General features: G+C 44.1%; 1 protein-coding gene across 3 annotated transcripts in view; it reads left to right on the forward strand.

Moving 5' to 3' along the window:
• The first annotated feature begins 1,958 nt into the window (after positions 1 to 1,958).
• Positions 1,959 to 15,344, forward strand: part of PCSK5 (proprotein convertase subtilisin/kexin type 5) — a 409,990-nt gene continuing 396,604 nt past the window's right edge. For all 3 annotated transcript variants that reach the window (XM_045562588.1, XM_045562586.1, XM_045562587.1), the window contains exon 1: positions 1,959 to 2,685. In XM_045562588.1, coding sequence (XP_045418544.1) covers positions 2,494 to 2,685 — 192 coding nt within the window. In that variant the 5' untranslated portion in view covers positions 1,959 to 2,493. The remainder of the gene's footprint in view (positions 2,686 to 15,344) is intronic.

The raw sequence follows: 15,344 nt of genomic DNA on the forward strand, positions 1-15,344 counted from the left end.
TTCCTTCTCATTTCATTCATAATCTGAAGCCCAGAGGCAACATGGCTTTGAAAGAGAAGCATTTTGTGCTGCCTTTGTAGTCCTAAACAATAGCAGTCCCAGAGTCTCAGAGAGAAACCCACAGGCATGCTTTAAACTTGACTCATGAAGTACCTTGTGCTGTGGCCACCCTTCTGTGGATCATGGTCAGACAGGCTCTCTCTCCCGCCTGACGGCAAATGCCCACAATTCTGAAAGAAAAGGAGACTGCTCTTCTCATCCCATCTAAAACACATCAGCTTCTAGAGGGAGAATCCAGTGTTCCTATGCAAAGATGCAGATGGTCAGAGAGGCAGTTAACAGTGATGTAACAAACTGTCAACTTTCTAGACTCCATGGTTGGGGAAGGAGGAAGAGGTGTGTCCAAGGGTCTTGGCCAGTAGTGAGACTGTACCAAAACTCTAAAACCTGACAATGGTGCTTATACTTTTCCACTTATAAATAATAATAATAATAAACCACATTTACTCTAGAATATTCAGAGAGTCTGAAGTCCTCTAATCTTTTGTGTCTCCCCTGCTTCTCCCCCTCCCTTTTCTCCAGAGTCTGGCACAACGCATGGGACATGCTGGCTGCTCATGACAGATGCACTGAGCCAGTCGAATAAATAAATGAACAAAATACATGCCCTTCTGCAAATGATTTAGTTCTTCTGATCTTCTACTTCTTCATCAGTAATATGGGGATAATGTCATTTTTGTGGGGTTGTTTTTAAGATTACATAATATAGCATACCTTACACAATGCGTAAAATGTCATAAAATGGTATTCTACAAGGTGCTAGTGGAATTTTAAGTTTGCAGGTATGTTTCTGATAAAAGAATGGTTACCCAAAGCTATAGGTGTGATGGGCTAATTAATCTTAAACACACTTAACTAACAGTTAAAAAGATAAAGGTTGGAAGGCGGAGACAAAAGGGAGCAGCAGTTAGGGATACAATAAATAGTTTTAAGGCTAGTTGAATTATTTCAGAAGGGGTAATTTTTCTTTTCACCTTAAGTCACCCCCTTCCCCACCCCCACTCCAAAAAGGCAGGGAGATTGTAAAGGAGAAGCCAGAAAAGGGTTAATCCTAGCTCCTCCTGCCTTCTGCAGTCACAGTGTAAGATACAGTAAAGAAAATGACTCGGCCACATATTTCATCTGAACTTCCTCTGTGGTCCTTTTTATATTAAAGTCTTTCACTGTTACAGGGCAGTGCTTGGAAAAGTTGTTAAACTTTCCCCTTGGTGGAGAAAAAGAAGCCCTCATCAGACGCAATCCAACAAATGAATGAAGTTATTCCCTTGGCCCAACATCTCCATCCACTTGCATACCAAATATTCATAGAAACATCTTTCCTCAATTCCACGGCTGGAATTTTACTCTCCCGTGGCGTTGCGTAGTATTGGATGCGCTGATTTCGAAAGTCAGCAGGCAACAGACTTGGCTTTGGAGCCAGGGTGGTTGGCTTTCGTAAGAGTCGATGCGATTTACCGTCCTGTGTGGTAGCTTCTCCCGGGAGCAGAATGTGTAAAATAAACAGTTGCTGAAAAGCATGAAGAATTAACGAACTGAAAATCTCGGGTTATTTGTTCGACAATTGACACGCAAGTGACCTCCTCAAATGCTTAGTTGTTTAAGGACGTTTAGAGCGAGGATGAATGAATCTTCGGGGCGCTTAACTCGCGCCCGCGTATATATCTCTGTAATCTTTCGGGAAGTGGTGGTAAATTCATACACATCCAGCAGGGAGGGGAGAAAACGGGGTAACACCAAGACCTCTCAGCCTTTTGGAAAGACTGGCCTTTGCTGCCCCGGACCCTGGAGGTTACAGCTGGGAGAAGCCGGAGGCGCTAGGACCTGGTTGGCGCCTGGCTGCGGCCGCTTTCGGGAGGGCGGAGGAGGGAGAGGAGGAGGGAGAGGAGGAGGGGGATGTGGGAAAGGAGGGGTGTTAAGGGGTGGGGGAGTCATTTATGCAGAGCAGGCGCTGCTGCCATTGCCACTCAGAGTCCCCGCGCGCTGCTCCGAGCCAGAGGGAGCGCAGGGAGCGAGCAAGCGAGCGCTCGGAGCCCGGGCCAGCAGAGGGGGCGCCCGGCCGCTGCCTGCAACCGCCCCCGCCGGCCATCTCCGTCGCGCTCGGGGGCCCCGGGAGGAGCGAGAGCTAGTCGGAGAGTCCGGGAGCCGAGCCGGACGAGACCCAACTGCGGAGGGCGCCCGCCCCACTCCGGAGCCAGGGAGCACCACCGACCGCCCCGCGGGCCGCAGAGCAGGGAGCACAGGTCCCCGCAGCCCCAGGAATGGTCTAGGAGCCGGTGCGGGGCTCGCTGCTCTGCTCCCTGCCGGGGCTCGCCGCCTCCTGCCGATCGCCCGGGGCCGCGCGCCGGGGCGGCCCAGGCCGGAGAAGTTAGTTGTGCGCGCCGCTTAGTGCGCGGAGCCAGCCAGCGAGCGGGGGAGCAGCGAGGCGCCGGGACCATGGGCTGGGGGAGCCGCTGCTGCTGCCCGGGACGGCTGGACCTGCTGTGTGTGCTGGCGCTGCTCGGGGGCTGCCTGCTCCCCGTGTGCCGGACGCGCGTCTACACCAACCACTGGGCAGTCAAAATCACCGGCGGCTTCCCGGAGGCCGATCGCATAGCCAGCAAGTACGGATTCATCAACATAGGACAGGTAACGAACGAACGAACCACAGGCTGGCCGGGCCCTCAGCCCTGAAGCTGCTGGGGGCTTCTTGTCCCCTCCGCGTCGACCCCCTCCCCCTCTTCCAGATGTGCTCCCGCAGCTGTTGCCCTAACTCTGGGGCGATGCTCTGCCTCTCGCGCGCTCTCTCTCGCACACAGACACACACACCCCAAAGTTGCCGGGATTCGTGTTTTGTTTACTTGCCTTTTGCGAGCCACGCGGGACTGGTAGGGTCTCTGGAACGATCCGGAGTGCCCCCGTGGGGATTTCAGACACGAATGGACCTTTTGACCTGGAAATTCTAAATAGCACTAGTAGCCTGAGGAAACGGCGCAGAGGGTGGGCGTGGGGAGAAGGGGAAATGAGGTCTTTGGGGGGTTAGGAGGTGAGCGCGCCCCTGGTGCCGGCGGGGAGGGGAAACCCTTTCCTGCTCGGACCTGAATTTAGCCCAGAAAGAAGTTTCCTCTTCTCGGGCGAGAGATCCGCTGGCGCTGCAGACGCTGGGGGCGCGGGGTCTGGAGCTGGAGGGGAGGAGAGAGGAGGGGTAGGGAAAAGGGGGGCGGGACTCGGGGTGAGCGCAGATTTGGGGGAGACCTCCCCGCTTCCTCGCCTTGAGCCGGATCCGCCTGGGGGCTCCCGGGAAGGGGTTGGAGGCGGGGAGGTGGGGAACTTCTGAAACCCGCTGACTGGGTTCTGCTTCAGGAAGACGGGGAGCCTGAGCTGTGGGCGAGAGTTGGGCGGGCAGCAGGGGCGCGGGGTTTCCGTGGGGTGCTGCTCGCGGGCTTTTGGCAGAACTGCCCTGCTGGGGGAAAATGGCAATAAATTGAGGTGATGTTATGGGGATGATTGGAAGCGCAACAGATTTGCAGGTACTCCGGGCTAAATGGTCTTGGCTTCCTCGTTCTGTTCCCCCGATGCCCCTGAGAGAAATGGGGGTGGAGAGGGCTGGGTAAGTGGGTTGATGCTCCCCCACTGTAAGCTTCTCTGGGGCTGACCCGAGGAGGGGGCCTTGGCCGGGATCAGGGGAGACTCCGCTGGGATGGAAGGCCAGGGTGATGGGCGCGCTTTGGGGACTGCTCGGGGTGCACGCACCGTGCGTGCGGTGCCAGGGGGAAGGGAGAGAAGGTGCCGGCAGTTGCCGGTGGAGCAAGAACACACAGTTTCTGAGGCCATTGAGTTCCACACCCAGGAACGCGGGGACCCCCCTCCCCGGCTGCCTGGGGGACGTGATATCAGGAGAGGAGGCAGAGCTGGGGAGCGCGGGAGGGTTCAGAGGAGCTGGAGCGCGAGGTCCTGCTCTTTGCCCGCCCAGAGGGCGGATATATTCCAGAGAAGCCAGCCCTGCGGAGGACTGTGACTAGGGCAAGGGGCATGGTTTGTATCTTCCCTGCCCCCAAGGAAGTAAGGGAAGCCAGCCAGATTTTGTTGCCTGAGTGCCTGTCATCTGCAGAAGAGTTCCATTCTAATGGCTTGTTAGGATTCGATTGGCTTCTTTTTCTCTGGAAGAAAACACAGAGTCCGTTCAGGTTTTTCTATATGAACTTAAAGTTGGGCGCTGTATATACCCCAGAAGTGTAACTGGGAAGACTAGCACTGAAAGTAGTCACGTTGATCTTTCCAGAAGACTTATCTATCAGGTTCGGCTAACACTGAGCATCTTCCGTATGCCAGGCATATTTGGAAGAATAAGTTCTTACACATAGCCTTCTTTCTTACTCTCAAAATGACCTCGTTTGGTGACTATTACTTCACATACAGCAGATTAGGAAACTAAGACTCTTGAGAATTTGACACCCACAGGGTCAGCCACCTAGACAATGGCAAAGCCATGATTCAGACCTAGGACTTTCTCCTTCAGGCCCAGTCCCCCACGGATCCAGCCTTTTAGGGAACCCCTCCGTTCTATGAGGGGGAAAGAGGAAGAAAATAAAATCCCCATTTCCCTGAATTCTGATTTAATGGCTCAGTAGACTGGAAGCAAATATCCATTCTTAATTCACAGATATTTAGTTCAAACAAACCTGAATTTATAAAAAACTTCATGGCTTGCAAGGGCAGAAACACCTGTGTCTTTCTGCACTAATTAAGTAGAACTTAGATATTGCAGAATCTGGCATAGTGAGAGGGGAGAAATTGTCACCCGACCCACTTTTGAACAAGCAAACATTACAATGGCCTGCAACCTCTGCCTGACTTTTTACAAAGGGCCTTATAATGAAGATTCAGAATGGCTTTTCATTTAGAAAGCAATACTACGAAAGTTTACGTACAAGTAACACCAAGTACTATTTATTGTGGTTTTTACAACGCCAGTGAGGAAATTTAGTGCTTATAGAGGTTACAGAAGACCCCTTGAACCAGTGTAAAAAGATCAGCTATTCTACAGTGTAAAGCATTTCCTCTGTAGATCAAAGGGACTTAAGCCTATGCTAAGTCTTTAGGGTAGTAAATTGAGTTCACACGTGCAATATCATTGCACTGTAAGGGCCAAATGTATTTCTTATTCATTCTTTACTGCTCTGACCTTTTAACACTTGAGACATCCTTTTGTTACTTCTTTCCTTCAATAAGCCAGCTGTGGATCAGTTGAGGGCAGTAACTAATTAGCAAATGTCTCTGGAATGTTCTCCTGTTTGTACCCATTTGGGCTTGGGGTCTGTCTCATCGCCTGTGTAGCAGGTGGGAACTGAAATCTGTTATTATTTCTAAAGTCATTTACTGTACTAGTAGTGTTTTGGGTATCTTCAGTATGATATTCTTCTAGGTGAGTAAGCTAGTGAATTTTTACCACTATAAAGGTACAGTTTTGACCATCTACTCAGAATATCAATGTAATGTTTTGTGTAGCATCTTAGCCACTAGAGTTAAAATTTCTGGCCTGGAGATTTCTATGGAAAATAATTGGCATGCCTCTTCAGTTCATAAAAGATAAGATGTGCAGAGTAACACAAAAAGGAAGCAAACAAACAAGCAAAAAGGACGAGCTTGATTTCTGGAAGGGAACAAAAATGGGGGTTTCCTTGGCTTTGGTTATAGAGATAGCATTATGTTTTGGTAGGTTTTCATAAAATATTTATATTTTGTGAATGCTTATGCCTTGAAATTCTGAACTGATACTTAACCACAATCATTGTTAGTAGTTGTCATGTCAGCATGTATCATATTTTGCTTGGTATTAGAGTCAGCTATGGAATGCCCTGCCTTTCTTCTCCTGCAAGCTCTCACTACAAGCCCTCTTAGGACCCAGGCTGAGCAGCACCTGCTGGGCTGGCTAAGGGTAGGAGGTGTGCATGTCTGTTGGCCTGCACGGGGGATGGAAGAAGAGGCCTTTGTCCTCTCTCACTAATGCTGTGCTCTGACCCATTGAGCTAACAATCTACTGGTTAGAGAACTGAAATAATGTAAAGGAATAAGACCTGAAATATTGTTAATTGTGGGCCTTTGTTTAGAGTAAATCTATGAAGAGGAATTAATGTCTGGTTATTTGAATCCAGGGAGAAGAGCCCCCTGTGAACAGATTGCTTGCAATGTGCAATAGCTGTATTTATCCTTCTGTGAGTTGCTTATAATCCTTGATTTCAGGCTTGAGAATACCAGTAGCAAAACCCTCTCCCCAAACTATATGCCCTATCTTGAACAAGACCCCAGAAGGATAAAACCGAATGCCAGCCATACTGAGGAAATATTTTACCTGGAGCCCCCACTGACAGCATGTGGACTTGGAAACTCTGGAGAGGCCACTTTCGAGGCTGTGAAAGCAGGAAAGTCACTGAACTTAATGGAGTCCCTGTTCCTTCATCTGTAAAATGATAAATCTCTAGATAATAGAGTGAGTTAACTATGCATTGCTCAGCACATAGTTAGGCTTGCAGTGAAAGGTTTGTTGAATCTGAATCCGAAGAGAAAGGTTGAAATAAATGAGATCCAAACTTTTTGATATAGAGAAAGGAAGACATTTTTAAAATGGGAGATGCAAAATGTGAAGGTGAGGAAAATAAGTTTTTGATGGCTGAGTTAGAAGAAGCTAAATCATAGCTTGTAGACAGGGAAAATGATTTTCCATTTCAACTCACAATTTAAAATAGTTTAAAAATAGTTTTATGTTGGATTCTAGACAATTATGGCTGATTTCCCATAGCTGCGCTCTCTTCCCTCATTGATTCTTGTTATATCCCATTAAATATTGTAGGATATATTATAGGAGATGGAAGAAAAGGGAAGAAAAATATCTAAAGAATTATGTTAAATCATACTTGAATTTATATCTTACTTGATTCTGAATGTAGTTTGTATGAGTAAAGTTGGAGGAAGCATTTTTTGAGTAGTTAGGAAGAAATATTCTAGAAGGAGGAACGTTGTTCAGAGATGTCGTGTAGGCCTCCTACCCTGCTGGTTAATTTTGACCTATGAGTAATATACGTGCTTGAAATGTTGATTTGCAATAGGGAGTGAGTTCTGGATGCTTAGGGGCCACGGCTAGTCTAATGGGTTGTAAGGGAGTGGACTGTGCCCCGCCAGTAAATTCTTAGGCATTTTGTAAACAGAAGAGTAAATTGATGTTGTAGTCCCATGTTGATCCCTGTGTGATGTATCTGGCTTTGCACAGGGCAGCTCTTCTCACCCAGAAACCTCAGCCCTGACCTCTGCTTGCCACTCTTCACATGCATATTTCTTACGATGAGGTAAATAGAAGGTAGAGGAACCTTTCATAGAAAAAGCAATTCAGAGTGCACCCAACAGATGGTGGGTCTGTTGCGTTAACCTCATAGCAAGGAGTGGCTTGTATGTGGTCATTTGGGAATTGGGGGGGACTGTTTGAAATGAAAAACTGCATTTTTGTGAGCCCAAAGGCGGCTGAATTTGCCTTATCACTGTCTTTCATGGGCTTATAGCCAGAGGTCCTAACCTTAAAGGTCAGCCAGAGAAAAAGGGTAGTATGCTGGGAAAATTTTCAGCAATGTCTGACTCTGGCTGAGAGAGGGAGTCCTGACCCAGAAATATCCCCTGGGCAGGGAGGGGTATTTGTGTTGTGGTCAGTTCAAGTTATGCGAAGCAGTGTCTGGGTTTTCCCCAAGCTAAAGTATCTCCAGGCATTGCTCTGCCTTGGGACTTTTACTATTCAGTTAATTCAGGTTGGATTCAATGATAAGGAAGTTGACTTTGGCTTCCTGGCTGGTAAAAATAAATGCTTTTAGATATTCATGCATGCTATAAAAAATATATGTATATCAGTTATATATATACGTATGTCAGTTAATTTTTATTTTTTTCAAAATAAAATTTGCATGTAGTTTAGAGTAAAATTACTCATGCAATGTTCTCATTAGTTTCAACAGATTATACATCTCTATGTCTAAGGGGACCAGGGAAGAACAATCAATGCCAATAAACTCTTCAGTTTGAGTTAATCCTGGGAGTAAAGTGAGACCAGAAAGAAAACATGACTAGGAGTCAGGTTTGCGTGAAACTCCGGCATCTTTCCTTTTATTAACCAACCTGACCCTCACTTCCTCATTTTTCAAATAAGGGACCATAATAACCTGCTCCATCCACCTCACAGGATTTCTGTGAAAAATCAATTTGCGTATATAACTAAAATAAGGCATAGGGAGCATTGCATGATCTGTAAGGACACCAAGGAGATGCAAAGGCTGCTCAAAGGAAAATAGGAGAGTATTGTTGTTAGTGAGGGTTTCTGTAGTGAAGCAATTTGCGATTTTCCAGATTCTTGTGATTGCCCCTGAGGTTATAACCTGAGGTTACAACCCTGAGGTTATAAGGGGGGGCTGGAAGGGAGAGGAGTCCCTGTTGTGCCTGATTCTCTCCTAAGAGGGTGCAATAGTTACGCCTTTTCCCTAAGAGCTGTGAAGATAGGTCTGGGGCTGGAGCAACTGACAAGAAAATCAGCCAAGCAAAGCTCCTCATCTCCTGGTTAGACAGCGCTGGTTTATAAGATATACATAATGTGGAGCCTGCAAGATTTTTTTTTATTCAAAGAATCAAAATACATATATAAGAGTAGTGGGAAATAAAACTGACACACAGATTGGCCCAGGAGAAATATAGATGGGACTCTTTCAGGTGCAAGTGTCGAAAAGCCAACCTCATATTGCTTAAGTAAAACTAACAAGCAAGCAGATAAGGAAACAGGGAATTTCTCGGTTTAAACAGATCCACATGCCTTCGTGTGCAGTTCTGAAAAACAGAAGCTGAACGTTTTTTGTAACCAGATCTTACCTGATCTACACCTTCCTTATGACAAAACCTGTCCTGACGTAAACTGACATTAATTAGGGCATTCATTTCTTTTGTTGCAGAAATATTAATGAGTTTGATTAATGGGGATGTTCTTGATCCAGGTAGAGGTGTATATAATATACTCCAGTATGTGCCCCATTGTACTTTTCTCAACTGAAGAATTCTAAATTCTGAAACACACTAAATCCAAGAGTTTAAAAAATCGTGATTGTGGGCTGTCTAAGCTGAAAAGCCAGAGGCAGCGCTAATGTCGCTGTTTCTGCATTTCCCTATGTTAGCTTCATTCTCAGGCGCTTTCCACAAAGCGGCAAAGTTCATATGATTCTTGGTACCTTTTTTACCCAGTATTGACATTAACCCCTGAAAAAGACTCTAATTGGTCCTGATCATTGAGTGGGGTCATATTCCCACATTTGGGCCGATCACTTTGTCCAAGGGGGTAGCAGTATTTGAGCGGGTCAGATTGGGTCACATGTCTACTCTTGAAGGGAAGGAAATGTTGACCTTTGATGGCAGTCCACCAGCTGGGGAGGGACAGCTCCCCAAAGGAAAATGGGATGCTGGTACTAGAATAAGGGAAACCAGATATGGGACAAGGAAAAACCCCACTACAAATCAGATTACATAGGCCCTAAATGCCTAGGCTAGGAGTTTTTCAACATTATCATGTAGGACAAGAAGCTATATCGAAGGTCTACTACGTGCCCTGTTGTACTTTCCTCACCTGAAGAATTCTGAATTCTGAAACACATCTAAGTCCAGTAGGGTGTGGATTAGGTAATAAGGATGTCTCCAGTGCTCTTAGCACCAATGCTTGGTTGAATAGTGGAGTGGAAGTTGGGTTGTGGGGCAGTAGAGAAAGTAAATACAAAAGCATTCATTGCACGTCTGCTTCTACCTACCTACCCACCTACTTTGCACCAGAGTAGTTCGGATCATAAGTGTAGAATTAAAAGAGTTTGAATCCTAATGCTGCCACGTCCCACCTGGGGGACCCTAGGCAAACATCTCAAGCTCTCTGTATCTGTTTCTTCATGTGTGAAAAGGATATAGTAAGAGTAATTCCCTCATAAGATTGTTGTGAAGATTATATTAAAAGTAGTTAGAATAGTACCTGGCACCTACTGTATACTCAGTAAATGTCAGTTATTTCTTGTTTAGAAAAATTTTTAAACTTGCAGTAAATCAGTTGACCCCATTAATTATTTTTCACATCCCCTTTCACTCTCAAACATATCTGAGTTTGAAAGAGAAATGATATAGTCACCCTAATTGTATGAATATCTCTGTGTGTATGTGTGTGTGTGTAAATTATACACCTGTCCTTGTACTAGCTGGTGAACGCCTAGAGAGCAGGCTGGTGCCTCATTTGTGATTGTATCCCTTGCACCTGTGACAGTGTGTGGCCCAGGAGAAGCACAGTGGGCATGTGAGACAGCAGGTATGAAGGGCTTAGGAGAGAGGAGTAAAGAATAGGTTTGGAAAGGAAGAGGAACACTGGTGCCTCTGAGATTAAAGAGGAATGAAAGATGAGTGGAGAGGCAGAGTTCACGCTGGGGAGAAAAGGAAGTGAGCATGTCTGTAGAGTGGCCTTGATCTCATTAGTCACTTAAGAGATGAAGTCCACCTGCAGAGCAGTTGGAGAAACTGGGTGAAATTGATGTCCAGATGCTCCAGTATTATTTTGGAGCATTTTTAGGAAATGCTGATGATAATCAATGATTGATGACTGTAAAAAGAATTGCCAAATAGCAATGAGGTTATTTGCTGCCTGTACTTAGTCATTGCTCTGTAAGTAGTGTTTAAATGAATGAGTGAAACAATGAACCAGTCTGTATTGTTTTGTGCCTTCCTCTCTAATGCTCAGGAGCCTGAGATTAGAAAAAAACGAAACAGGGAGTTAGAATTTACCAGAACAGGGGTGAAGGCAAAAAGAGAGACTCTGAGGAACTAGGGGGTGAATAGTGGGGGGGGGCATGGGGCATCTCTGAGATGGCTGACCACAGTGTACAGGCTGTGAGCACCGTGGTGAGGCCAAACTAGGACTGGTGGACCAAGGAATAGGGCTGGTGTAGGGGCTTTAAGTTCAAAATAAAAATGGACAGCCAGTGTGGTAAGAGTGGTAGAAGCGTAAAGATGAGAGCCATCCCAGAGGGTATTTTTTCCGTTTGTTTTGTAAGCTACTAGAGTTGTTCTACTTGATGGTAAGGTCCCAGGTGTGAAGATGTAGGTGGGCTGACCAGATAGAGAACAGGGAAAGGGTGGTGGGTTGGAAAGAGTCAAGAAACTGAATCTGGGATGTTGGAAGTGTTATCAGTATGGAAAAGATGAGGATGCCAAGTAATTTGTGCTGGTGTATCCACTGGGCAGATAAACATGAAGTTTACACCGTATTTCAATTCTCCTTGGATAAATGTAGGTATTATCTTTGCTTTGCACATTGATGTGCTATTATATGCACTGCAGGTCCTGTCCCAACTTAAGGGCTAAAGACAGACATATGGGTGACTGCTTTCAACTCCCAAATGTGCCTTCCCATATTTGATTTAAAAACTGAAGATTTCGTTGAACACTGAATATAGAGGGAATGGTGGAAACAGAGAATGTAAAACCAAACATAATATTTAAGGATGATTTTAAAATGGTATATACTATGTGACATGTTAGATTGACTTCCAGCTTAGGTTGTCACATAGTTTGCTTTCTATCTCTGTATTATAATAGGTATAGCTAGAATTTATTTACATGTCATGTATTTTGCCATATATATATATATATATATAGCCCAACAAAGCTGTGTTCTGAACATGTCTTTTATGTATTCTTAGCCTAAACCTGACTGCCTTATAGGAATATAGACATATTTTAAAATACTAGTCTTTAAAATTATTTATAGATAACTCTCTCTAGAGTACATAACATTTTTAGATTGTTCTATATAATATTAGGTTAATATTTTCTATGTTTTTATGTTAATATGATTATTAATTTGGGGTTAGCATCACAAAATAAGCATTTAAGTTTCTATTTTAATCTTCTGTACATTATTGAAGAGGTTAATTCTATCCTGGGAAAATTACATTTTGGATACCATACCAGTATTGTACCTAGTTAAGATTTATTAAAAGCAAGCCTTTCCTTGATGCCTTTCCCATTATGACAAACTGCTTATATATATATATAAAATAAATACTTAAAGGGCTGATATTTTTGTAGTAAGTACTTAAGGTCTGGTATTTTTCTATACTGAGAAAGTCTTACAGCTGTAAAAATATACCAGATCTCTCCATATCGATGTTCCCAGGCTTGTACCTTGTTTTCTCTGGTGGAAAGCTTCTCAACCAAAATAAAGCTGGGTATTCTGAATACCATGCAAGAAGGGGAGATAATCCCAGGGCCTTTAATTTTGTAAGCAAATATCCGTAACTATACATTTAGAAGAATACTGCATACTCATCTTGTGCCTATTCTAGTTGTGCTTAACTAATATGTTTGTGTATGTGTGTGGGGAACCCCATTCATCAATTTCAGAGTTTCTCAAGAGAAAACTAAATTGTAGGCCACTTAGGATTTATTACAGGCTAGCTTCCAGCAAAACCTTTTTTCTTTATATTTTTTTAACTCTGGGGAGTGCTTCTATTTGGTTAGTCCTTACGAACTCATTTGCCAAATGCTGCATTCTTTGACTCATCACAGGATGATGTCATTTCTTCTGGACTGGTTGGACAATGATGCTGGGAGCCAGTGAAAGAAATGCAAAGCCTACAACAGATGAATTGAGTCACCCTTCTGGGTCCTGCCTTGCCACTAATTTGTCACATATTTATGAGCTGGTAAAAGGTTTTCTTTGTCATAAAGGATTAGTTCTATTCATTGATTTATTTACAAAATAGTTATTGAAGGGCACCATCAAGAAGTAAAAAGGCAACACACAGAATGGGAGAAAATATTTGCAAATCATATCTGATGGAGGACTTGGATCTAAAATATATAAAGAACTCTTGGCCAGGCACGGCGGCTCATGCCTGTAATCCCAGCACTGTGAGAGGCCAAGGCAGGAGAATAGTTTGAGGCCAGGAGTTTAAGATCAGCCTGGGCAACATAGCAAGACCCCATCTCTACAAAAAATTTAAGAAAAAACCCCTAAAACTTAACCAGGCATGGTGGTGCTTGCCTGTAGTCCTAATTACTCTGGAGGCAGGAGAATCACTTAAGCCCAGGAGTTCAAGGCTGCACTGAGTTATGATTGCATCACTGTACTCCAGCCTGGGCAATAGAGTGAGACTCTGTCTCAAAAAAAAAAAAAAAAAAGATAATTATAAGCATTGATGAAGATGTGGAGAAATTGGTTGGAACCCTCATACACTGCTCATGGGAATATAAAGTTGTGTGACCACTTTGAAAACTGTCTGGCAGTTCCTTGAAAATGTTAAACAAAACTACTATATGATCCAGAAATTTTACTCCTAAGTGTATACCCAAGAGAAATGAAAACACTTGTCCACAAAAAAATTTGTAGACAAATGTTCATGGCAACATTGTTCATAATAGCCAAGAAGCAGAAAAAAGGAACAGTCTGTCAACTGATGAATGGATAAATAAAATATTGTATATCCATGCAATGGAATATTATTCCACAATAAAAAGGAATGAAGTTCTGATACATGCTACAATATGGATGAACCTTGAAAATACTATGCTAAGTAAAAGGAACCAGCACAAAAGGCCACATATTATTTCATTCTGTTTATTTGAAATGTCCAGAATTGGCAAATCTATAGAGACAGAGAGTAGAGCATTGGTTGCCTCGGGCTGGAAGTGTTGGTGGGGAGTGGGGAGTGACTGCTAATGGGTGTGGGATTACTTTTGGGGGTTGTGAAATATTCTAAAATTGATTGTGGTGATTTTTGCACAACTCTGTGAATATACTAAAAACCATGGAATAGTAGACTTTAAATAGGTGAATTATATGGTGTGTGAATTATATCTCAATAAAGCTGTTAAAAATAGCTGTTGAGTACCTGTTGTTCATCAGCCATTCTAACAGGCACAATGCTGCTGCATCTGTCTGCTCACAGGGTGCCCATATCATAGTGGGAGGAGACAAGCCATAAGCCACTAATGAAGTGAATAAAATAATTTCAAATTATGATGAGAGCTGCTGGAAAGCAAAATGTTAGCAGACTAAAATGTGACCAAGAGTGAGAGAACTCCTCTAGTTGGTCGGGGATGCTCATTGAGGAGGCAACACTTGAGCAGATGCCTGAATGTTAAGAAAGCACCAACCAGGTGGCGAGGGGTGAGGCCCATGCAGAGATCACTAATGCAAAGGCCCCAGAGGACGAGAAGGCCAGCTCGCGTAAATGGAGGCTGGTTAACAGGGAAGAAGTACTCAAGCTTGAGGTTGGAGAGCAGGAACTTAAAGCTTAATTTTGGTAATGTTATTTACCTGTTCAGAAGCCACCAGTAGCTCTCATTTGCCTAGTGCATTCAAATGGACTCCTTCTCTGGGCTTTTAAAGGCCTGTACCTATTACTATTTGTTCTGCACGTGTACTCGCCATCAAATTGGTACTAACTGACCGACACTGAGGTGCTCACATGCTAGTAATATTCACTGGGTGCTGGTTGGTGGGGGGTGGGGAGTGGGTAAACTCACAACTAATGGAGGCTGAGCACAGTGTATGGGGGACGGGCACGCTTGTAGCCCTGTCTTGGATGAGGCAAATGCATTACATGTAACCAAAATGTTTGTACCCCTATGATATTCTGAAATAATAATAATAAAAAAATTGTCCTGAAATGCTTTTTCTATCATCTCTCCTGCTCTATCCCTTACTTAATAAAGCCAGACTGCCCTTCCCATTGTTCACCAGATACGCTCAATGCTTTTCTATTTCTGTGCCAGTCTTTCCACTTGGAATATTCACTGACCTGTTGTTCGTCTGGAAGTTCTGTCTGTTCTTAAAGGCATATCTCAATGTCATCTCTATGCCCTGCTCTGTAGGTGTAGGTAAAATATAGGTGTAGATAAAATTGCTCTGATTTTTCACTTCACTGATGGCCATGGTAGTTTGCCCAGAATTCTCTTAGGGAATTTGATATAGTTAAGTTTTTCTCCCCCGCCCCCATGGGGAACTTAATTATTACTCTGTAGCATGTAGCATGGTATCTTGCTCTGTATAAGTAATCATTAAATATTGGTTGAATCCTAAGGTATTTTACAAACATGCTATGTATATAACATGCAAAATAAATCTGAATACTGGACAAAAATTATAAAGAACTCTGCTTCTGGTCAATAAGGAAGGCTGACCGTATTCTGTAAAGGGGTATGGTAAAAAGCAGTAATCTAGGATTGATGCGTCATTTGTCTATGGATTCTAAAGT

The sequence above is a fragment of the Lemur catta genome, chromosome 10 (genome assembly GCF_020740605.2).
Source record: "Lemur catta isolate mLemCat1 chromosome 10, mLemCat1.pri, whole genome shotgun sequence".
Taxonomy (NCBI): Eukaryota; Metazoa; Chordata; class Mammalia; order Primates; family Lemuridae; genus Lemur; species Lemur catta.